The sequence below is a fragment of the Salvelinus alpinus genome, chromosome 19, assembly GCF_045679555.1.
Source record: "Salvelinus alpinus chromosome 19, SLU_Salpinus.1, whole genome shotgun sequence".
Lineage (NCBI taxonomy): Eukaryota > Metazoa > Chordata > Actinopteri > Salmoniformes > Salmonidae > Salvelinus > Salvelinus alpinus.
Genome location: NC_092104.1, coordinates 52462868 through 52486936, shown reverse-complemented (window position 1 = coordinate 52486936; position 24069 = coordinate 52462868). Strand labels below are relative to the sequence as shown.

Here is a 24069-nt window from a genome sequence, read left to right as displayed (position 1 = left end):
GTAGTAGAGGTCTAGACACCCATTTCGGAAGAATGCAAGTGTGGCCGACATAAAATAACACCGATTAAAAACTAAAAGGAAGAAGCGCTTGGATTTCCTTGGTCTCAGAAACTACCCTTATGTGAAGGACAATTTCACAATGGCAGTTCATACAAGTACAGAAGTAAGGAATAAAATGAAATCACAGAATTTCATGTAATACCCTTCTTTTTAAACTGATTACTAGGGTGTTTGACTGATACAGTAATATGCCATTTAGCCGACGCTTGTATCCAAAGCGACTTACAGTCACGCGTGCATACATTTTACATATGGATGGGGGAATCGAATCCACTACCCTGGCGTTACAAGTGCCATGCTCTACCAACTGAGCTACAAAGGACCACAGCTGTTGGACTGATGCATGCTAAATTCTGAGGATGTTAAACCCACAAGTTAACAAAAGTGGTGGAAACATGTTACGAGAACCTCACAAGAATTCATTTACAGCATCATAGACATGAACAAAAAAAAAAAAAAACTGATTAGGCTCCTGGTGTCTGGCCCAATTGAACAGAGTAAATGTTCAGACATGGTGAATTCTGCAGAGGTCTCTTCTTTTCAAACAAAAGTGGACTTCAGACAAAGTACACTAAAAGCTTTCGCATTGGAAGCAGTGACACAGGAAATGACAAGTTTCACATTCGTAGCATGTGAAGGAATTGTCCATTTAACTGGAAATTGATGTCTCAAAGAAATCCTGAAACCATTTGCCACGGTCTGTGAATCAATGATTTTCTCAATTATCCTAAGACGTTTTTACTAAATCGTAGACGTAGATGTGAAAGTCGTCATCAAACTTGATGAAATACACAGAGGGTTTGGCATCAACCTGATGGATAACCATGCCTGTCCTTTTGCCGCCATCCTCTTTGGCATATTCCACTTGTTTGCCAACAAGGCTATCCACCACTTCTCCAGGCTCTCTCTCGGTTGGGGTCGAGTCATCTGCAAAAGCATAGAATATTACCAGCTTTAGTGAGATAATTTGTTGACTACATTTATGTAGTATGATTGTATCTACCGTAATACAAATTAGAATTACATGTTTTTAAAGAAAGAGTGATAGAGACATTAAACAACGCCTACAGTGTTAACACTAAATATAATTTCTGATGGACTCACTTGAATCAGGCATTATCCGGAGATCCCCCTCTTTGTAGTCATCCAAGAGCTGGTACATGTACAAAACAGGGTCCTTTTCGTAAGTAATGTAGAACCATGTGTTCATAATGGGAGCCCGTGCTAGCACCATGCCCCTCCACTCCTCCTTTGGTCCTTCATCTTGCTCAAACATGTGCTCCACTGCTTTGCCTATCATGGTTTCTGCTAGCTGTGCATCACTGACGCGAGCTGGAGCTGCATTACAGAGAGCAGTTTCAAATGAATAGCAAATATGGCTATGAAAAGACATGTAAAGTAATTTGTAACAAACTAAGCAACAAAAAAAACGTCCCCTTTTCAGGACCCTGTCTTTCAAAGATAATTTGTAAAAATCCAAATAACTTCACAGATCTTCATTGTAAAGTGTTTAAACACTGTTTCCCATGCTTGTTCAATGAACCATAAACAATTAATGAACATGCACCTGTGGAACGGTCGTTAAGACACTAACAGCTTACAGACGGTAGGCAATTAAGGTCACAGTTATGAAAACTTAGGACACTAGAGAGGCCTTTCTACTGACTCTGAAAAACACCAAAAGAAAGATGTCCAGTGTCCCTGCTCATATGCGTGAACGTGCCTCAGGCATGCTGCAAGGAGGCATGAGGACTGCAGATGTGGCCAGGCGAACAAATTGCAATGTTCGTACTGTACTCTAAGACAGTGACACAGGGAGACAGGACGGACAGCTGATCGTCCTCGCAGTGGCAGACCATGTGTAACAACACCTGCAGGACAGGTACAGGATGGCAACAACAACTGCCGAGTTACACCAGGAACGCACAATCACTCCATCAGTGCTTAGACTGCCCACAATAGGCTGAGAGAGGCTGGACTGAGGGCTTGTAGGCCTGTTGTAAGGCAAGTCCTCACCGGCAACAACGTCGCCTATGGGCACAAACTCACCGTCGCTGGACTGGGAAAAAGTGCTCTTCACTGACGAGTCGCGGTTTGGTCAGATTTGCGTTTATCGCCGAAGGAATGAGCGTTACACCGAGGCCTGTACTCTGGAGCGGGATCGATTTGGAGGTGGAGGGTCCGTCATGGTCTGGGGCGGTGTGTCACAGCATCATCGGACTGAGCTTGTTGTCATTGCAGGCAATCTCAACGTGGTGCGTTACAGGGTAGACATCCTCCTCCCTCATGTGGTACCCTTCCTGCAGGCTCTTCCTGACATGACGCTTCAGCATGACAATGCCACCAGCCATACTGCTCGCTCTGTGCGTGATTTCCTGCAAGACAGGAATGTCAGTGTTCTGCCTAGGCCAGCGAAGAGCCCAGATCTCAATCCTATTGAGCACGTCTGGGAACTGTTGGATCGGAGGGTGAGGGCTAGGGACATTCCCCCCAGAAATGTCCGGGAACCCGCAAGTGCCTTGGTGGAAGAGTGGGGTAATATCTCTCAGCAAGAACTGGCAAATCTGGTGCAGTCCATGAAGAGGAGATGTACTGCAGTACTTAATGCAGCTGGTGGCCACACCAGATACTGACTGTTACTTTTGATTTTGACCCCCCCCCCCCTGTTCAGGGACACATTATTCCATTTCTGTTAGTCACATGTCTGTGGAACTTGTTCAGTTTATGTCTCACGTGTTGAATTTTGTTATCTTCATACAAATATTTACACATGTTAAGTTTGCTGAAAATAAACGCAGTTGACAGTGAGAGGACATTTCTTTTTTTGCAGAGTTTATAAGGTATGCATGATCAAAAACACATCTAGCACGAGTGCATTGGTTCTAACATACTCATACTATACAGACAAATGTAATATGCTTATGGTAGAGCAAGGCCGACTTTTGTCATGTCTTCACAATACCTACCAACTCGGTCTGGTAAAACCTCCAGGCCTTGCACCCTCTCATCTTTGTGAAGCTCAAGTCCATAGATGCAGTCAAATCCATCATACTTGATCAGGTAGAGAGATGGGTTGACAGGGACTTGATCGAGAACTGTTCCTTTCCACTGGGAAACCTTGGTATCTTCCTTCCACTGGTGCGTTATCCTGCAACCCACTATGTTTCGTCTGGGTTGGGCAATAGGCTTGCTTGGACCAACATTCTTCTGCTTCCTATAGAGATCCCAATATGAGGAGGAGGTACGTAATGTCAAATCAATATATCCACACATCTGTCTGTTTGGAAGACAACCTGCTTTTGGTCTTATGCTGTATCTACACAATGAGAACTTACTTGTGGGAATTTTTCTTCTTGATCAGATTTGCAGATACCCCAGTATTCCCTAAAATGACAAACAAACATGTGCATGAAATATCTCCCCAAAATTACAAGAATAAATCAGCCTACAGAAAGTATTCATACCTCTTGACTTATTCCACACTTTGTTGTTACAGCCTGAATTCTAAATGTATTAAATATTTTTTTTTTCCCTAAATACCCATTATGACAAAGTGTAAACATGTTTTTTGAAATTGAGAAATGTATTGAAAATGAAATACATACAGTTGTCGGAAGTCTACATACACCTTAGCCAAATACATTTAAACTAAGTTTTACAATTTCTGACATTTAATCCTAGTAAAAATTCCCTGTCTTAGGTTAGTTAGGATCACCAATTTATTTTAAGAATGTGAAATGTCAGAATAATAATAATTGAGAATGATTTATTTCAGCTTTTTTTTTCTTCATCACATTTCAAGTGGGTCAGAAGTTTAAATACACTCAATTAGTATTTGGTAGCATTGCCTTTAAATTGTTTAACAATAAGTTGGGTAAATTTTTGCCAATTCCCCCTGACAGAGCTGGTGTAACACAGTCAAGATTGTAGGCCTCCTTGCTCGCACACGCTTATTCAGTTCTGCCCACAATTCTTCTATGGGATTGAGGTCAGGGCTTTGTGATGGCCACTCCAATACCTTGACTTTGTTGTCCTTAAGCCATTTTGCCACAACTTTGGAAGTATGCTTGGGGTCATTGTCCATTTGGAAGACCCATTTGCGACCAAGCTTTAACTTCCTGACTGATGTCTTGAGATGTTGCTTCAATATATCCACAATTTTCTTTCCTCGTGATGCCATCTATTTTGTGAAGTGCACCAGTCCCTCCTGCAGCAAAGCACCCCCACAATATGATGCTGCCACCCCCGTGCTTCACGGTTGGGATGGTGTTTTTCGGCTTGCAAACGCCCCCCCCCCCTTTTCCTCCAAACATAACGATGGTGATTATGTCCAAACAGTTCTATTTTTGTTTCATCAGACCAGAGGACATTTCTCCCAAAAGTACAATCTTTGTCCCCATGTGCAGTTGCAAACCGTAGTCTGGCTTTTATATGGCGGTTTTGGAGCAGTGGCTTCTTCCTTGCTGAGTGGCCTTTCAGGTTATGTCAATATAGGACTCGTTTTACTGTGGATTTAGATACTTCTGTTACCAACTACTTTGCAGACAGAGTTCAGTGTGTCAAATCGGAGGGCATGTTGTCCGGTCCTCTGGCAGTCTCTATGGGGGTACCACAGGGTTCAATTCTCGGGCCGACTCTTTTCTCTGTATACATCAATGATGTTGCTCTTGCTGCGGGCGATTCCCTGATCCACCTCTACGCAGACGACACCATTCTATATACTTCCGGCCCTTCCTTGGACACTGTGCTATCTAACCTCCAAACGAGCTTCAATGCCATACAACACTCCTTCCGTGGCCTCCAACTGCTCTTAAACGCTAGTAAAACCAAATGCATGCTTTTCAACCATTCGCTGCCTGCACCCGCACGCCCGACTAGCATCACCACCCTGGACGGTTCCGACCTAGAATATGTGGACATCTATAAGTACCTAGGTGTCTGGCTAGACTGCAAACTCTCCTTCCAGACTCATATCAAACATCTCCAATCCAAAATCAAAGCAAGAATCGGCTTTCTATTCCGTAACAAAGCCTCCTTCACTCACGCCGCCAAACTTACCCTAGTAAAACTGACTATCCTACCGATCCTCGACTTCGGCGATGTCATCTACAAAATAGCTTCCAATACTCTACTCAGCAAACTGGATGCAGTTTATCACAGTGCCATTCGTTTTGTTACTAAAGCACCTTATACGACCCACCACTGCGACCTGTATGCCCTAGTCGGCTGGCCCTCGCTACATGTTCGTCGTCAGACCCACTGGCTCCAGGTCATCTACAAGGCTATGCTAGGTAAAGTGCCGCCTTATCTCAGTTCACTGGTCACGATGGCTACACCCACCCGCAACACGCGCTCCAGCAGGTGTATCTCACTGATCATCCCTAAAGCCAAAACCTCATTTGGACGCCTTTCCTTCCAGTTCTCTGCTGCCTGCGACTGGAACGAATTGCAAAAATCTCTGAAGTTGGAGACTTTTATCTCCCTCAACAACTTTAAAAATCTGCTATCCGAGCAGCTAACCGATCGCTGCAGCTGTACATAGTCCATCTGTAAACTACCCACCCAATTTACCTACCTCACCCCCCATACTGCTTTTATTTATTTACTTTTCTGCTCTTTTGCACACCAGTATCTCTTCTTGCACATGATCATCTGATGATTTATCACTCCAGTGTTAATCTGCTAAATTGTAATTATTCGATTTATTGCCTACCTCATGCCTTTTGCACACATTGTATATAGATTCTCTTTTTTTCTACCATGTTATTGACTTGTTTATTGTTTACTCCATGTGTAACTCTGTGTTGTCTGTTCACACTGCTATGCTTTATCTTGGCCAGGTCGCAGTTGCAAATGAGAACTTGTTCTCAACTAGCCTACCTGGTTAAATAAAGGTGAAAAAAAATAAAAAATAAAAAAAATACTTCTGTTCCCGTTTCCTCCAACATCTTCACAAGTTCCTTTGCTGTTGTTCTGGCATTTATTTGCACTTTTCGCACCTAAGTACGTTCATCTCTAGGAGACAGAACGCGTCTCCTTCCTGAGCGGTATGACGGCTGTGCTGTCCCATGGTGTTTATACTTGCGTACTGTTGTTTGTACAGATGAACGTGGTACCGTCAGGCATTTGGAAATTGCTCCCAAGGATGAACCAGACTTGTGGAGGTCTACAATAATTTTTCTGAGGTCTTGGCTGATTTCTTTTGATTTTTTCATGATGTCAAGCAAAGAGGCACTGCGTTAGAAGGTAGGCCTTGAAATACATCCACAGGTACACCTCCAATTGACTCAAATGATGTCAATTAGGCTATCAGAAGATGCTAAAGCCTTGACATAATTTTCTGGAATTTTCCAAGCTGTTTAAAAGGCACAGTCAACTTAGTGTATGTAAACTTCTGACCCACTGGAAGTGTGATACAGTGAATTAAAAGTGAAATAATCTGTCGGAAAAATGACTTGTCATGCACAAAGTAGATGTCCTAACCGACTTGCCAAAATTATAATTTTTTTAACAAGAAATTTGTGGAGTTGTTGAAAAACGAGTTTTAATGACTCCAACCTAAGTGTATGTAAACTTCCGACTTCAACTGTAAATCTCATTTACATAAGTATTCACAGCCCTGAGTCTTGCCATAGATTTTCAAGCAGATTTAAGTCAAAATTGTAACTCGGCCATATAAACTCTCCAGTCCTGAACGATTACAAGCATACCAGCCACCAAAATATGGAGAGTGGTACTCGGTAATGTGTTGTATTTACCCCAAACATTACACTTTGTATTCAGGACAAAAAATATATTGCTTTGCCACATATTTTGCAGTATTACTTCAGTGCCTTGTTGCAAACATGATGCATGTTTTGGAATATTTTTATCCTGTACAGGCTTCCTTCTTTTCACTCTGTCAATTAGGTTAGTATTGTGGAGTACTACAATGTTGTTGATCCATCCTCAGTTTTCGCATATCACCGCAATTAAACTCTGTTTTAAAGTAACCATTGGCCTAATGCTGAAATCCCTGAGCAGTTTCCTTCCTCTTCGGCAATTGCGTTAGGAAGGACGCCTATATCTTTGTAGTGACTGGGTGTATTAATATACCATCCAAAGTGTAATTAATAACTTCACCATGCTCAAAGGGATATTAAATGGTTTTTTTTACCCATCTAACAAAAGGTGCCCTTATTTGCAAAGCCTTGGAAAACCTCCCTGGTCTTTGTGGTTGAATCTGTTTGAAATTCACCGCTAAGGGACCTTAAAGATAATTGTATGTGTTGGGTACAGAGATGAGGTCATTCAAAGATCATGTTTAACATTATTATTGCACACAGAGTGAGTCAATGCAACTTATGTGACTTGTTAAGCACATTTTTTTGTGAACATGGGGTTGAATACTTAAATTTCTCAAGGCATTTCAGCTTACATTTTTTAATTAATTTGTAAACATTTCTAAAAACATAATTCCACTTTGACATTATGGGGTATTGTGTGTAGAGCATTGACAAAAAATCTAAATGTAATCAATTTTAAATTCAGGCTGTAACAGAACAAAATGTTGAAAAAGTAAAGGGGTGTGAATACTTTCTGAAGGCAGGCACTGTATCATACTTATATCTTAAAAAAAACATATGGTTTAGTAGTAACGTTTCGGCTACATTCATGTACACAAGCCGTGAGTTTCTCTCACCCCCATCAGCTCTGGGGCGCTGGCCTGGTGTCTTTCCAAATGGGGTTTTCATTGATATACATGTAGGTGAGCAGCCAGGCTGCCAGACTATAGAGTGACAATGTATCTACTAGGGAATCAGGAGAGAGAGGGACACTCCCATCCAGTGCAGGAAAACAGACTGTTGAAAAATGAACATGTGTTAAACATGGGGCACAGAAGAGAAACTCTGCAACATTATGATGAATGACTTTGGGGTAGAAAATGCATTCATTAGCAATTATCTCCAAATTTAACTGTTATGAACACAGTCAGTCATGCTGACTCATGTTTACTATAGACATATCCTTCAGCAATTACACAATCATATAGTTTAGCTGCCTAAAAACAACGGCAGAACAGTAAATCATTTTTGTTGCAGGCTTACTTAAGGGCTTTCAAATCAAACTGTTTTGTCAAATGTGTCGTAAACAACAGGTATAGACTAACAGTAAAATATTTACGGGCCTTTCCCAACAATGCAGAGATAAAATAGATAAGTAATAACATGTAATAAAAGTAATAATACATAGACAATAAGAAATTATAACTTGGCTATGTACACGGGGTACCAGTCCTGAGTCGATGTGGAGTGGTACAAGGTAATCGAGGTAGATTTGTACATATAACTAGGAATAAAGTGACTAAGCAACGAAATAGATAAACAGTAGCAGCAGAGTATGTGATGAGTCAAAAAAGTTTGTGCAAAAGGGGTCAATGCAGATAGTTAAATAGTTAACCAAATAGCTACCCGGGCTAACTATTTAGCATCTTATGGCTTGGGGGTAGAAGCTGTTTAGAGTCCTGTTGATTACAGTCTTGGTGCATCAGTACCACTTGCCGTGCGGTAACAAAAATTACAGTTGATGTCTTGGGTGGCAATTTTTAGGGCCTTCCTCTGACACAGCCTGGTATAGAGGTCCTGGATGGCAAGGAGTTCGGCCCCAGTGATGTACTGGGCCGTATGCACTACCCTCTGCGGCTGGATGCCAAGCAGTTGCCATACCAAGCAGTGATGCAGGGTCCTTAGCTTAGTGATGAGCTTGGAGGACACTATGGTGTTGAACGCTGAGCTGTAGTCAATGAACAGCAATCTCACATAGGTGTTCCTCTTGTCCAGGTGGGAGAGGGCAGTGTGGATAAGCATCCGGATTAGTGACCCACTCCTTGAAAGCGGCAGCTCCATCCTTCAGCTCAGTGCGGCTGTTGCTTGTAATCCATTGTTTCTGGATAGAATATGTACATATGGGCAATGTGGCGACGTAAATGCACTTTTTAACGAAGCCAGTGACTGATGTTGTAAACTCCTTAATGACATTGGATGAATCCCGGAACATATTCCAGTCTTTGATACCAAAACAGTCCTGTAGCCTAGCATCTGCTTCATCGGACCACTTCATTATTGGTACTTCCTGTTCAAATACTTCCCGTTTGAGTTTTTGCTTGTAAACAGAAATCAGGAGGATAGAGTTAGTCAGATTTGCCAAATAGAGGGCGAGCTTTGTATGTGTTTCTGTGTGTGGAGTAAAGGTCCTCTGGTTGCGCAGATGACATGCTAGTAGAAATTAGGTAAAATGGATTTCAGTTTCCCTGAGAGTATTTTCTTGTTTGCTTATGGCCTAATACAGCTCGTTGAGTGTTGTCTTAGTGCCAGCATCGGTTTGTGGTGGTAAATAGACTGCTACTAAAAATATAGATGAAAAATCTATTGGTAAATAGTATGCTCTACAGCTAATCATGAAGAATTCTAAACGCAGGAGAGAAGAACCTCGAGACTTCCTTAATATTAGAGATTGAGCATTTGTTGTTAACAAAGAGACACATCCCTCCCCCTAACCTTACCCAACGCTGGCGTACGGTTTTGACAACGCATTAAAAAAAACAGCAAGATGTATATTATCCATGCCCAGCCACGACTCAGAGAAACATAAAATCAAATGTATTTATATAGCCCTTCTTAGATCAGCTGATATCTCAAAGTGCTGTACAGAAACCCAGCCTAAAACCCCAAACAGCAAGCAATGCAGGTGTACAGTCGTGGCCAAAAGTTTTGAGAATGACACAAATATTAATTTTCACAAAGTTTGCTGCTTCAGTGTCTTTAGATATTTTTGTCAGATGTTACTATGGAGTACTGAAGTATAATTACAAGCATTTCATAAGGGTCAAAGGCTTTTATTGACAATTACATTAAGTTGATGCAAAGAGTCAATATTTGCAGTGTTGACCCTTCTTTTTCAAGACCTCTGCAATCCGCCCTGGCATGCTGTCAATTCACTTCTGGGCCACATCCTGACAGATGGCAGCCCATTCTTGCATAATCAATGCTTGGAATTTGTCAGAAATTGTGGGGTTTTGTTTGTCCACCGGCCTCTTGAGGATTGACCACAAGTTCTCAATGGGATTAAGGTCTGGGGAGTTTCTTGGCCATGGAATCAAAATATCAATATTTTATTCCCCGAGCCACTTAGTTATCACTTTTGCCTTATGGCAAAGTGCTCATCATGCTGGAAAAGGCATTGTTCGTCACCAAACTGTTCCTGGATGGTTGGGAGAAGTTGCTCTCGGAGGATGTGTTGGTACCATTCTTTATTCATGGCTGTGTTCTTAGGCAAAATTGTGAGTGAGCCCTTGGCTGAGAAGCAACCCCACAAATGAATGGCCTCAGGATGCTTTACTGTTGGCATGACACAGGACTGATGGTAGCGCTCACCTTGTCTTCTCCGGACAAGCTTTTTTCCGGATTCCCCAAACAATCGGAAAGGGGATTCATCAGAGAAAATGACTAACCCATTCCTCAGCAGTCCAATCCCTGTACCTTTTGCAGAATATCAGTCTGTCCCTGATGTTTTTCCTGGAGAGAAGTGGCTTCTTTGCTGCCCTTCTTGACACCAGGCCATCCTCCAAAAGTCTTTGCCTCACTGTGCGTGCAGATGCACTCACACCTGCCTGCTGCCATTCCTGAGCAAGCTCTGTACTGGTGGTGCCCCGATCCCGCAGCTGAATCAACTTTAGGAGATGGTCCTGGCGCTTGCTGGACTTTCTTGGGCGCCCTGAAGCCTTCTTCACAACAATTGAACCGCTCTCCTTGAAGTTCTTGATGACCCGATAAATGGTTGATTTAGGTGCAATCTTACTGGCAGCAATATCCTTGCCTGTGAAGCCCTTTTTGTGCAAAGCAATGATGATGGCACGTGTTTCCCTATAGGCAACCATGGTTGACAGAGGAAGAACAATGATTCCAAGCACCACCCTCTTTTTGAAGCTTCCAGTCTGTTATTCGAACTCAATCAGCATGACAAAGTGATCTCCAGCATTGTCCTTGTCAACACTGTTAACGAGAGAATCAGAAGCTTCTAATTTTCTGGAATTTTCCAAACTGTTTACAGGCACAGTCAACTTAGTGTATGTAAAGTTCTAACCCAATGGAAGTGTGATACAGTGAATTATAAGTGAAATAATCTGTCTGTAAACAATTGTTGGAAACTATAGTTTGTTAACAAGAAATTTGTGGAGTGGTTGAAAAACGAGTTAATGACTGTATGAGTGTATGTAAACTTCCGACTTCAACTGCACATATCTACCTCAAATCTCTCCAACTCGGTAGTGCTACCCCATGTATATAGCCCCGATATATATATCGTTCATTAAGCGTTATTACTTTATTATTTCTGTACATTGTTCAGAAGGGCCCTTAAATAAGCATTTCACTGTTGGTCTTATACCCGTTCTTTTATGAAGCATGTGACGAATAACATTTTATTTGCATCTTGGAAATAGACCTGTAAACACATAGATACAACAGTCGGAAATATTAACTAGGAATATTTATGATGAACGTAAACTTTACTTTTTGGTAGCAGTTCAATATACAACTTTCAAAGTAAAATTTTCTCATTCAGTGCTGTATGGTCCTGCCTGACAAAAATGCATACAGTTACAATGCAATAATCCCAACATCCTGATAAGATCGTTCCATGTCATTTCAGCAAGCCATGACACCCACTCAAATTGTTCTGAAGTAATTTCTGTAGTTAGATAAGATAAGCATTCCTGTAACATTTTTTGGTTGAAATATAATTTGAGCTTTGAGAAATTAAGCTAATTGATTGCACCGAAATATACCATTTTAATTTATAGGATTCATATAACATTCAATAAATATAGTACCTAACATCCAATTTGGACCAACTTTTTAATATTTTTTTTTACTAATGTGTAAGACATGAGGAATCCAAAGTAATAGTCAAAAGCCACCTATGGACCCCCCATCCCATTCTAAGAATGAGTATACAGTATCAATCAGTTCTCTAATGTCTAATAAGTAGTATGGAGCTGCAGCTCTGAGTATGGTTTCTTCCTCCTATGTTATGTATTATCAGTAAATTTGGTGTTTTTTTTCCCATCTTTTCAGAGAAATTGTTAATTTCATTTCACATCCCATCCTACATACTGTGATTACCAGGTTCTGACCACTAGATAGTGCTCTTCCTACTATGTTATTTATTTTTTAAAGATTACACCCCCTACCCCCAATGTTAAAGGGATAGTTCACCAAATCCCATATTGGTTTCCTTACCCTGTTAGCAGTTTATGGACAAGATATGACAGTAACCCATGCATTGGTTGTTTACCTGGCCAATGTTTTAAATGCACAAATCCAATGGGTGGGGGGGTTCTTTAAAAAAAAAATCTACTGAAACAGCACCATGTAGTGCTCAGAACTTGGTAATATCAGGATGTAGAATTGGACATAAATGTAACCACTTCAATTACTAATTTCTCTGAACATGAGGGGGAAAAAAACAACCAAATTCACTGGAAATACATTACATAGGATGAATAAACAATACTCTGAGCCACAGCTACATACGACTTGTCAGACAGAGAAATGATACTATATATTAGTTGTGGGGTGGGATGTGTTGGGTCCGTGGCATGCTTTTGACAATTTCTTCGGATTCCTCATGTCAACTCATTATCTAGGTTTCCATCCAATTGGCGACAGATTTTCATGCAAAGATGTAAAGATTTGCATTTAAACATTGTTGTCATAAAACTGCCTTGTGGATAAAAGGCTGTGTGCGTGATGACGTAGTGCACATAAAAATTAATTTTGCGGTTAAATTCCCATGTATCGAAAAGAATACAAGTTAAATGGGTTTCCACCGCATTTTCAACTCTGATGGTTTTCTCACAAAAAAATATTGCGGTATATAGCGAGTGTGCCCACTCTAGTATTAGCACCTGCGCTCTTGCCAACAGCTTGCAGATACAATGCAGGTATAGCCTATATCACAGGTGTTAAACTCATTCCATAGAGGGCCGAGTTGTCTGCGGGTTTCCACTCCTCCCTTGTACTTGATTGATGAATTAAGGTCACTGATTAGTACGGAACTCTCCTCACCTCGTTGTCTAGATCTTATTTGAAGAAAAAAAACAGCTGACACTAGGCCCTCCATGGAATTCATTTGAAACCCCTGGCCTACATGAGATTATTATGAACAAACGGCAGCCAAGCATTGATGATCATGTCACCAGAATAAGACCCTCGATATTTATTGGAAAGGAGCATCAAGCTCATCACCATGCACTTTCACCACCATGTGAAGTTCATCATAACGCATTTCATCTGTAGCCTAATAAACTGCATGGTTTCCCGACGAGTCGTAGTGGGAGGACCACCCAAAATGTCATTGCGTGACTCCAAGTTCACTTCAATATGATGGTTGTTATATCAATTTGCGCTTAAAAGCGTTTCCACCGACATTCTTGCATAATTAATTTTACTGACACAAAAAGATCACACCCTAGAGTATTTTGTTTTGTCGACGTTTGAAAGTTTACCGACAAATGTTCTGTTTCCATCAGGCTTGTCATGACATTTTTGTATTTTACGAGCATAAAAAAGGTTGGACGGTAACCAGAGGGCTGCTGAGGGAAGAACGGCTCATAATAATCACCATAATGGAACAGAGCAAATGGAATGGCAACAAACACCTGGAAACCACGTGTTTGATGCATTTGTTACCATTCCACTAATTCCGCTCCAGTAATTACCACGAGCCTGTTCTCCCCAAATAAGGTGCAACCAACCTCCTGTGATAGAAACCTGATTATTGTTAGAAAAAAAGTTGGGTGCAAATCGGATGTTAGGTTCTATATTTATTCAATATTAGGCCTGTATGATGACCAGTTTGGGTGCAATTAATTAGCTTAACTTCTCAGAGACCAAATTATATTTCAACAAAATGTTGCAGGAATGCTAATCTTAACTATTTCTAACAGAAACAGTGTCAGAACAATCTGAGATGGTGGGTGTCGAAATTCTCTTGTGCTTTTTGAGGTGGAACGGCCCCTAAAACTTGCTGTATGTGATCGTTTATTGTTGCTGGGGATTGACTGTGAGGAAGTGGTCTTTGTGTGCCATGTTTGATCAGCTCCACATCTGCAACCCTTTTACTGTTTATCAAAGCCCAGGGATCTTCAAATGTACATTGCATTATATTAATTTATAGTATGAAGAATACAATTGAACATAGCTGAATAAAATAGAACATATATTTTCTCCAAACGATTTGAGGGAGTGCGCACATGAGGCTATTCTGTGTTGAGCGGTTAACAAAGAAATAGGTACTTTTATGCTTAGAGTTATTAAAGTTACTTTAGTTGTAATACAAATGTTGGGCTACACAGTGCATTCGGAAAGTATTCAGACCCCTTGACTTTTTCCACATTGTTACGTTACAGCCTTATTCTAAAATTGATTCAATCGTTTTCCCCTTCATCAATCTACATACAATACCCCAAAATGACAAAGCAAAAACTGGTTTTTAGACATGGTTGTAAATGTATAAAAAAAAAGCCATGTAAATATCACATTTACATAAGTATTCAGACCCTTCACTCAGTACTTCTGTTAAAGCACCTTTGGAAGCGATTACAGCTTAGTCTTCTTGGGTATGACGCTACAAGCTTGGCACACCTGTATTTTGGGGAGTTTCTCCCATCCTTCTCTGCAGATCCTCAAGCTCTGTCAGGTTGGATGGGGAGCGTCACTGCACAGCTATTTTCAGGTCTCACCAGAGATGTTTGATCGGGTTCAAGTCCGGACATTGAGACTTGTCCTGTAGTCACTCCTGTGTTGTATTGGCTGTGTGCTTAAGGTTGTTGTCCTGTTGGAAGGTGAACCGTCGCCCCAGTCTGAGGTCCTGAGCGCTCTGGAGCAGGTTTTCATCAAGGACCTCTCTGTACTTTGCTCTGTTCATCTTTCCCTCGATCCTGACCAGTCTCCCAGTCTGTGTCTCTGAAAAACATCCCCACAGCATGCTGCTGCAACCACCATGCTTCACCGTAGGGATGGTGCCAGGTTTCCTCCAGATGTGACGCTTGGCATTCAGGCCAAAGAGTTCAATCTTGGTTTCATCAGACCAGAGAATCATGTCCTTTAGGTGCCTTTTGGCAAACTCAGTGCCTTTTTACTGAGTGAGGGGCTTCCATCTGGCCACTCTACCATAAAGGCCTGATTGGTGGAGTGCTGCAGAGATGGTTGTCCTTCTGGAAGGTTATCCCACCTCCACAGAGGAACTCTGGATCTCTGTCAGCATGACCATCGGGTTCTTGGTCACCTCCCTGACCAAGGCGCTTCTCCCCCGATTGCTCAGTTTGGCCGGGCGGCCAGCTCTAGGAAGAGTCTTGGTGGTTGCAAACTTCTTCCCTTTAAGAATATTGGAGGCCACTGTTCTTGGGGACCTTCAATGCTGCAGGAATGTTTTGGTACCCTTCCCCAGATCTGTCCCTCGTCACAATCATGTCTCGGAGCTCTACGGACAATTCCTTTGACATCATGGCTTGGTTTTTGCTCTGACATGCACTGTCAACTGTGGGACCTTACATAGACAGGTGTGTGCCTTTCCAAATCATGTCCAATCAATTGAATTTACCACAGGTGGACTCCAATCAAGTTGTAGATACATCTAGGATGATCAATGGAAACAGGATGCATAGCAAAGGGTCTGAATACTCAAGAAAATAAGGTATGTTTTTATTTTTAATACATTTGCAAAAATTCCTGAAAACCTGTTTGCTTTTCATTATGGGGTATTGTGTGTAGACATTACCGCCGGTGTGATGTTGAGGTAATACGGTCACCGTAACAGCCATAGCAATGATAGAGTAATTATCTTTGATCGCCAATGCCATTGTTGTGAATGGCCAAATCGGCCATTCACAAATTCCCGAGAGTTATCATGTTCCTCAGTTAATTCATCGCATTTCATCTCGACACTGAGCGCGCTCAGGACGCACCCAGAGTATAGCACTGTTGAATTATACAAATGTTGTAACGGCAGTCAAATGACAAAAGTAAAATGACCAAAGTTGCTAAGCTTGCTAGAGAACCTCCAATGAATTACAGAATAACTTCTCCTATACTATATTTGACAAAATAGAATGGATGATTTTACAGATAGCAGATCAGCTCATGAATAACAGAGAGATGAAGAGTGCAAAAAGTTTAAATATCAAGGTATCTTAACATGCATAGGGGAGAGACATGCTTTGATAATGCAACCTACATATTACAGAATAAAGTTTGGGATTTTCATGTGAGACGGGAGTCAGGATTTTGGGTTTTAGTGAGATTGGGACTGGACAGGAAAACATCCTAGGTTCTAGGACAGGTGAAGAAAGCATTTTCCCTCACGTCTCTCTGTATTGTTAAAAGACTTCATGTCTATGACAGAGATGCATATGTAGTGAATTGTTCATTGACCTATCAAATGTGTGACTGTCTGAAGAGACAGGTCAGAGAGGCACACATTCTTTTATAAGCTATACTGTAGAGGCTTCCTGTAGGGTTTGTTAGCTGCATTCGGGGCGCATGTGCAACCTGGCAGTCTCAATTATGTGTGTGCTTTGAATTTATGCAGACTTTTTGTGAAGTAAATACACTAGGCTAAAGGCTTCCATTCAACAACCTGTTTAGATAACGTGCCATTTCATTTTTTGCTAATCTGATGCTGCTCATGTTGTGTATTTTGTGGAACTGCCTTAGTGCCGACATTGGGGGGAAATGTTTTAATTGGCTACAGGTTCATCTGCCTCACCTAAAGCCCATTCTTGTGGGAAGCTGCTATAGAGCACCAAGTGCAAACAGTCAGTATCTGGATAATGTGTGTGAAATGCATGTGATATCAGAGAAGTATATTTTCTGGGTGATTTAAATAGACTGGCTCTCATCAAGCTGCCCACTCAAGCAAAGGTGTTGTCAGTCAACCTATCAGGGCAGTTACAAACAGCACAGGAATTAAATCATCAACATGTATTGATCACATCTTTACTAACGCTGCAGAATTTTGCTTTAAAGCAGTATCCATAGGATGTAGTGATCACAATATAGTAGCCATATCTAGGAAAACTAAAACTAAAGTTCCAAAGGCTGGGCATAATATAGTGAATAAGAGGTCATACAATAAGTTTTGTAGTGATTCATATGTTGATGTAAAGAATATTTGCTTGTCTGTGGTGTTTAATTTGGAACAACCAGACGCTGCACTTGACAGATTTATGAAATTGCTTATTCCAGCTAATAATAAGCACGCACCCATTAAGAAAATGACTGTAAAAACTGATGGGTTCTGACTATAAACTTGAAATATCCCTAATCAAGTCACTAAGGGAGGGGAATTCTGAACGTTTACATTCTGTCAGAACATGTTATTGTTAGACATCAGGTATCCTATGGAAAGGAGAAGGGCCACAGTCTGGTTTCAGTTGTTGGGTTGCAATTTGAAATACTTGCTACACCAAAAGTTAATGGTTATCTGTAGGGGGAATGGGGGTCAATTAAGGTTGGATATGAGCCAGGGGCTTGGGAATGTTACTGAGTAAGGGATAGGCAATCACATGGTTGTGGTCACTGATAAGGGTGGAGAGCTGTGGATTAGTGAAGAATGGGGGCCGAGGTCAGGTCACATTATGGGAGAAGGAACAGTTAATTACCCACACTTAAACTTCCTGCCTAGCAATAAAGATGTAATGTTTAGAGAAAAGGAGGAGACATCACCTAAAGTGAGGAATACATACTTGTTCTGGTGGGAACATATATGTTGTCTGTTCAACTGTCTGAACCATTGGGTGAATAAACTAGGTTTGAACTTGTCCTAGTTGCCTGGTAGTTTTTACTATTTTTATTTAGAACCTAACAACTGTTTAATCCCCATGGATTGATGAAGATTTGAAAAACTGTATGGTTGAGAGGGATGAGGCAAAAGGTATGACAAATAAGTCTGAAAGCCCAACTGATTGGCAAACGTACTGCAAATAAGAAATCATGTGACTAAACTAGATAAAAAGAAACTATACTATGAAACCAAAAATTATTGATATAAAGAATGATAGTAAAAAGCTTTAGAGCACCTTAAAATGACATTTCAGCTCCACCATTCATTGAATCAGATGGCTCATTCATCAAAACCCACTGACATTGCCAACTACTTTAATGACTTTTCATTGGCAAGATAAGCAAACTTAGGTATGACATGCAAGCAACCAAAACGCTGACACTTCACGGGTCATTCTCATGAAACCATTAAAATGCCATGGCAGTAATGCTTTTAAATATAAAACATGTCATTTAGTAATATAACAAAATAAAGATGTGTTCTCTACCTTGCACAAAGAGTAATTTCAACATAGGAATTAATTATTTTAGTATTTTACAGCATTTTCTGATGAAATTCTCATTACCGCAACGCGTCCAGCTCTGTCTGAATGTATGTTATGTTGTAATTTAAACAGAGTAACATTTAAATATCCTGAGAAAAAAGAATTGATGTTCTAATAGTTGTTTTCAAATGACAGAAAAATTATTAACTGAATATTCGTGTATAATAATGAAAAAAGTGGAAAAATCAAGTGTCCATGACTGATGTCATCCTCCGCAACATTTTTGAAGGACTGAGAATTTTAAATAAAGTTTGATTTTGAATGAAGCAACACATCTGCCAGTACCTTCAAGATGGCTACCAGGTAAGCAGATCTCTTTATATTTATCCAGTTAAAAAGTTAAACAATCTCGTCAGACTGCATACATGACAGTATTGATTAGCATGACTTTTTGCCACATTCAACATAAGAAACTCCACACACAGGCCAATTAGGCATTGGAAAGATCTAAAGGCAAGTCTGTTTGTGACAGCCCTTTCACAGGCTTTCCCTCACAACCAGACAACCAACCATTCCACTACTGGAGTATCCCCAGTGTCATTCAGGCTTCGATAACATTCCAGTTAGTCAATGGGTCTCTTTGGTATGCAAGCTGCATCTGCTGACTGCCTATAGCGAACCGTGTAAATGGAAACTGATCACCCAACAGCCCCAATACCCCGCCAGTGATACAGGAAGGATACCACCCTTGCCGCTGCAGCTTGGCCAGAATGACCAGTTAGCTGTGTAAGCTGGTCAGGCCCCAAAACTACAACCACAACTAGCTACTTTGTCTCCTCTCCCTTTATTAAAAACACACTCATTTCCTGGAGACCTCAAAGACTTTGGATCAAGCTTACAAAACTTAATTTTAGTGGGTAAAAGAGGGCTGTACATATACACTACTAGAGTAGCTGAGTGTGGTATCATGGTTGCTTTCCTGTAACTTGGTTACGCTACTGTGTGCTTGTGTCATGAAAGGCTTGTTATTATATTTTGTAGAATTGCCCATTGTTGATATGCTGTAAGTGTGTGAATGAGATTAAAACAAACACATTGAAGTTGGCTTCGGCTATTGAAACACAGAGTCATGGCAGTGCCACTCATAGTTAGATATACCAAGAGCCTTATGAAACCATTTTAAAAGACAGAATAACACATACAAAATGAACAAGGGCTACTTACGTGCAGGTGAAGGTGTTGGAGTGTAATCATGTTGGCCATATTGGATTCAGAATCAAATTGATTCACACCAGCCTTTATAGTCATAAGTGTTGTAAACTACATAATAATTTTGGATGGCATATTGAATGAGGCAAAATATAAAGATAATGTGATGGCCCCATGACTTAATTGAAATACTAGGGGATAAAAGATACAAAAGTCTTTAAGGAACATTAAACCCCCCCCAAAATAAATATATATATTATAGATATTTCCACCTATTGTATCTGTGTGTTTACAGGTCTATATTTCCAAGATGCATTCAGACAGCCTAATGCTGTTTGTTTATGTATGTAGGGCTGACAGGTGACTACTTTTATTCCAAATTAGAGCAATATCAGAGCTTGCAATATTGGGTTACATGAGTTTATGTGGCCCATTCTCTTCAGTCAGGCATTATTCTGCACTTTTTGAGTTTAGGGGGATGTTTTCTTTAGAGCAGATTACAATAGCCACAACATAAAATAAAAAGTGTTACTGTATGTATTTTTTATCAGGCAGGATCATTTAGCACTGTGAGTTAAGGGTGTGTGTCACAATATCTATCAATTTAACCACTTTTACAGTAAAAACAAATGTCACACAACCATCCACTTTATACATGAGATAAACGTGGTTTATTTTACCTCAGATAGGGGTAACAAGAAAATGTGGGAGCCTTGCCACTAGCCTAATAGGCTGTAATTCCTGAAAATGTATACACAATTTGGATTAGAATTAGCTCCACCCAGTTCATACATGTTTTTTTCAAAAAATATTTACCTACAGATAACATTGAAACAATGTGTATCTGTCTCATTTCCCCCGACCTAACTATACTTTTATTTAACAGACATGGAAAGCAGTTATAGATAAGTAAATCTACTCAATATTCTCTGGAGTGACCCAAGAATGTATAGGATTGCCATTTATACAATAAATAAAAAGTCAAAGGGAGGAACTATTTTGCTTGCAGTTGCATATGTAAACACATGTGCATCCTGAAGCACTGATTCGCTTGAGTGCCAAATAGGTGGATTGACTTGATCCTAACAATGTCAGCCATGTTGAACCAGCAGTACATACAAACCCCGCATCAGTGTACAAAAACGGCGCAAGCGAACAAAGGAAGGGAAGGTATATGGTCTGTCTGACATGCATTCGAAATGCAAACAACAAACCAGTTTTATACACAAATGTCCCATGCACCCTCATAACTCCCATGGAAACTAGTGGTCGTCTGAGTCCATGCATTTCATTATCAATCGAGTGATTCGTTTGAGGGTTGCTTACCCAATGAATTGTAAATCGAATTAATTGGTCCCCTCTCGCATTTCCTCCAGCTCCGTTTGCATGCAACCCTAAAGCTATGACCGAATCCACCGCTGTGAAGCAGGCAAGAATAATTAAGTAGTTCCGGGTCATGGATTTTTGGAATCCTTCAGAATAAGAGCCCCGTCCTGTATACTTAGTAAATTAATAATTAGGTTGAAAATGATGGAAAATATGCACAACTATCTATACATGGAATAATTAAAAGTATTTTTGTCAACAATGTTTTTTGTGTGCGTACTATCATTTATTGCACCGTGTACAATTTGATGCACGTTGTGTCGCTGTAAAAGGGGGGCCCATTCTACTCAGGAGCACTTCCAGTTTCCAAATCCACAGAGTTTACACCCAGAAGAGCGTCGCTGCTCCTTCTGCAGCCCTTAAAGAGTGGAAAAAGCATCTTAAATACATTGTTGCAGTAAAAGGTTTCTACAGCCCTTAAAGCGAGTGTACAGAAGTGCAGACTGGACCACTGTTTTATGGACACAATCAATTGTTTTTCCTGCACAGTGCTTTATAAATTTATTTCAAATCAAATGTATTTATTTATATAGCCCTTCGTACATCAGCTGATATCTCAAAGTGCTGTACAGAAACCCAGCCTAAAACCCCAAACAGCAAGCAATGCAGGTGTAGAAGCACGGTGGCTAGGAAAAACTCCCTAGAAAGGCCAAAACCCAGGAAGAAACCTAGAGAGGAACCAGGCTATGAGGGGTGGCCAGTCCTCTTCTGGCTGTGCCGGGTGGAGATTATAACAAAACATGGCCAAGATGTTCAAATGTTCATAAATGACCAGCATGATCAAATAATAATAATCACAGTAGTTGTCGAGGGTGCAGCACCTCAGGAGTAAATGTCAGTTGGCTTTTCATTCATTAAGAGTATCTCTACCGCTCCTGCGGTCTCTAGAGAGTTGAAAACAGCAGGTCTGGGACAGGTAGCACATCCGGTGAACAGGTCAGGTGGACTGGGGACAAGCAGAACAGTTGAAACTGGAACAGCAGCACGGCCAGGTGGACTGGGGACAGCAAGGAGTCATCATGTCAGGTCGTCCTGAGGCATGGTCCTAGGGCTCAGGTCCTCCGAGAGAGAGAAAGAAAGAGAGAAAGAGAGAATTAAGAGAGAGCATACTTAAATTCACACAGGACACCGGATAAGACAGGAAAAGTACTCCAGATATAACAAACTGACCCTAGCCCCCCGACACATAAACTAATGCAACATAAATACTAGAGGAGGGGGGGGTCAGGAGACACTGTGGCCCCATCCGATGATACCCCCGGACAGGGCCAACTTACTTTATAAGTATCATATAGTGTCCAGAGGCCCCAGGCAAACATATTTGATCACAGTCAAAGTTTATTCCACACAAAGAGATGCATACCAAGCTCTCCCCCGCCCTCCATTTGGCAAATCTGACCATAATTATATCCTCCTGATTCCTGCTTACAAGCAAAAACTAAAGCAGGAAGTACCAGTGATTCACTCAATACGGATGTGGTTAGATGACGTGGATGCTACACTACACAACTATTTTGCTAGCACAGACTGGAATATGTTCCGGGATTCATCCAATGGCATTGAGGAGTATACCACCTCAGTCATCGGCTTCATCAATAAGTGCATCGACGACGTCATCCCCTCAGTGACCGTACGTACATATCCCAACCAGAAGCCAAGGGTTACAGGCAACATCCGCATCGAACTAAAGGCTAGAGCAGCCGCTTTCAAGGAGTGGGACTCTAACCTAGAAGCTTATAAGAAATCCCGCTATGCACACCGACGAACCATCAAACAGGCAATACAGGACAAAGATCAAATCGTACTGCACCTGTCTGAGTTTGTAATATCAACACGTTTCAAGCAGACCACCATGGTCCCTGTGCCCAAGAACACTAAGGTAACCTGCCTAAATGACTACCAAACTGTAGCATTCACATCTGTTGTCATGAAATGCTTAGAAAGGCTGGTCATGGCTCACATCAACATCATTATACCAGAAACCCTAGACCCACTACAATTTGCATACCGCCCCAACAGATCCACAGATGATGCGATCTCTATTGCACTCCACACTGCACTTTCACACCTGGACAAAAGGAACATCATGTGAGAATGCTATTTATTGACTAAAGCTCAGCGTTCAACACCATAGTGCCCTCAAACCTCATCACTAAGCTAAGGACCCTGGGACTAAACACCTCCCTCTGCAACTGGATCCTGGACTTCTTGACGGGCCACCGCCAGGTGGTAAGGGTAGGTAACAACACATCCGCCACGCTGATCCTCAACACGGGGGCCACTCAGGGGTTGAGTGCTCAGTCCCCTCCTGTACTCCCTATTCACTCAAAACTGTGACATCCATCAGGCCCCCGAGGACTGGAATTGCCCACACCTGGCCTATAGGGAGGAGGTCAGACCCCTGACAGTGTGGTGCAAGGACAACAACCTCTAACACAATGTGATCAAGACAAAGGAGATGATTGTGGACCACAAGAAAAGGAGGACTGAGCACGCCCCCATTCTCATCAACGGGGCTGTAGTGGAGCAGATTGAGAGCTTCAAGTTCCTTGGCGTCCACATCACCAACAAACAAACATGGTCCAAGCACACCAAGACAGTCATGAAGCTTGCACGACAAAACCTATTCCCCCTCAGGAGACTGAAAATATTTGTCATGGGTCCTCAGATCCTCAAAAGGTTCTACAGCTGCACCATCGAGAGTATCCTGATGGGTTGCATCACTGCCTGGTATGGCAACTGCTCGGCCTCTGATCGCAAGGCACTACAGAGGGTAGTGCGTATGGCCCAGTACATCACTAGGGCCAAGCTTCCTGCCATCCAGGACCTCTATACCAGGCGGTGTCAGAGGAAGGCCCTAAAAATGGTCAGGCTCCAGCCACCCTAGTCATAGATTGTTCTTTCTGCTACCACACGGCAAGCAGTACCGGAGCGCCAAGTCTAGGTCCAAGAGGCTCCAAAATAGCTTCTACCACCAAGCCATAAGACTCCTGAACAGCTAATCAAATGGCTACCCAGACTACTTGCATGCCCCCCCCCCCCCGGAA

At 41.5% G+C, this 24069-nt stretch overlaps 1 protein-coding gene across 2 annotated transcripts; it reads right to left on the bottom strand.

Moving 5' to 3' along the window:
- Positions 1-298: 298 nt before the first annotated feature.
- LOC139545813 (spindlin-Z-like) lies at positions 299-21055 on the bottom strand. 2 transcript variants are annotated; one of them, XM_071354023.1, is made up of 7 exons: positions 20963-21053; positions 20317-20377; positions 7742-7901; positions 3396-3444; positions 3027-3274; positions 1165-1398; positions 299-987 (listed from the first exon to the last, which is right to left on the bottom strand). In XM_071354023.1, exons 3-7 carry the CDS (start codon positions 7791-7793, stop codon positions 788-790), a joined length of 783 nt encoding a protein of 260 aa, XP_071210124.1. In that variant the 5' UTR covers positions 7794-7901; positions 20317-20377; positions 20963-21053; the 3' UTR covers positions 299-787. The 2 variants fall into 2 exon arrangements, with proteins under 2 accessions (XP_071210124.1, XP_071210123.1); XM_071354022.1 differs by lacking the exon at positions 20317-20377 and having other exon boundaries at positions 20963-21055.
- Positions 21056-24069: the final 3014 nt, after the last annotated feature.

Bases quoted from the DNA above. Each gene is read 5' to 3' on its own strand.
- LOC139545813 (XM_071354022.1), bottom strand. From the start codon at position 7,793: ATGAAAACCCCATTTGGAAAGACACCAGGCCAGCGCCCCAGAGCTGAT. The intron at 3,275-3,395 runs GTAAGTTCTCAT...GGATCTCTATAG, and splicing joins AAGAAGAAAAATTCCCACAA to GAAGCAGAAGAATGTTGGTC. The intron at 1,399-3,026 runs GTAGGTATTGTG...TCTGTAATGCAG, and splicing joins GGTTTTACCAGACCGAGTTG to CTCCAGCTCGCGTCAGTGAT.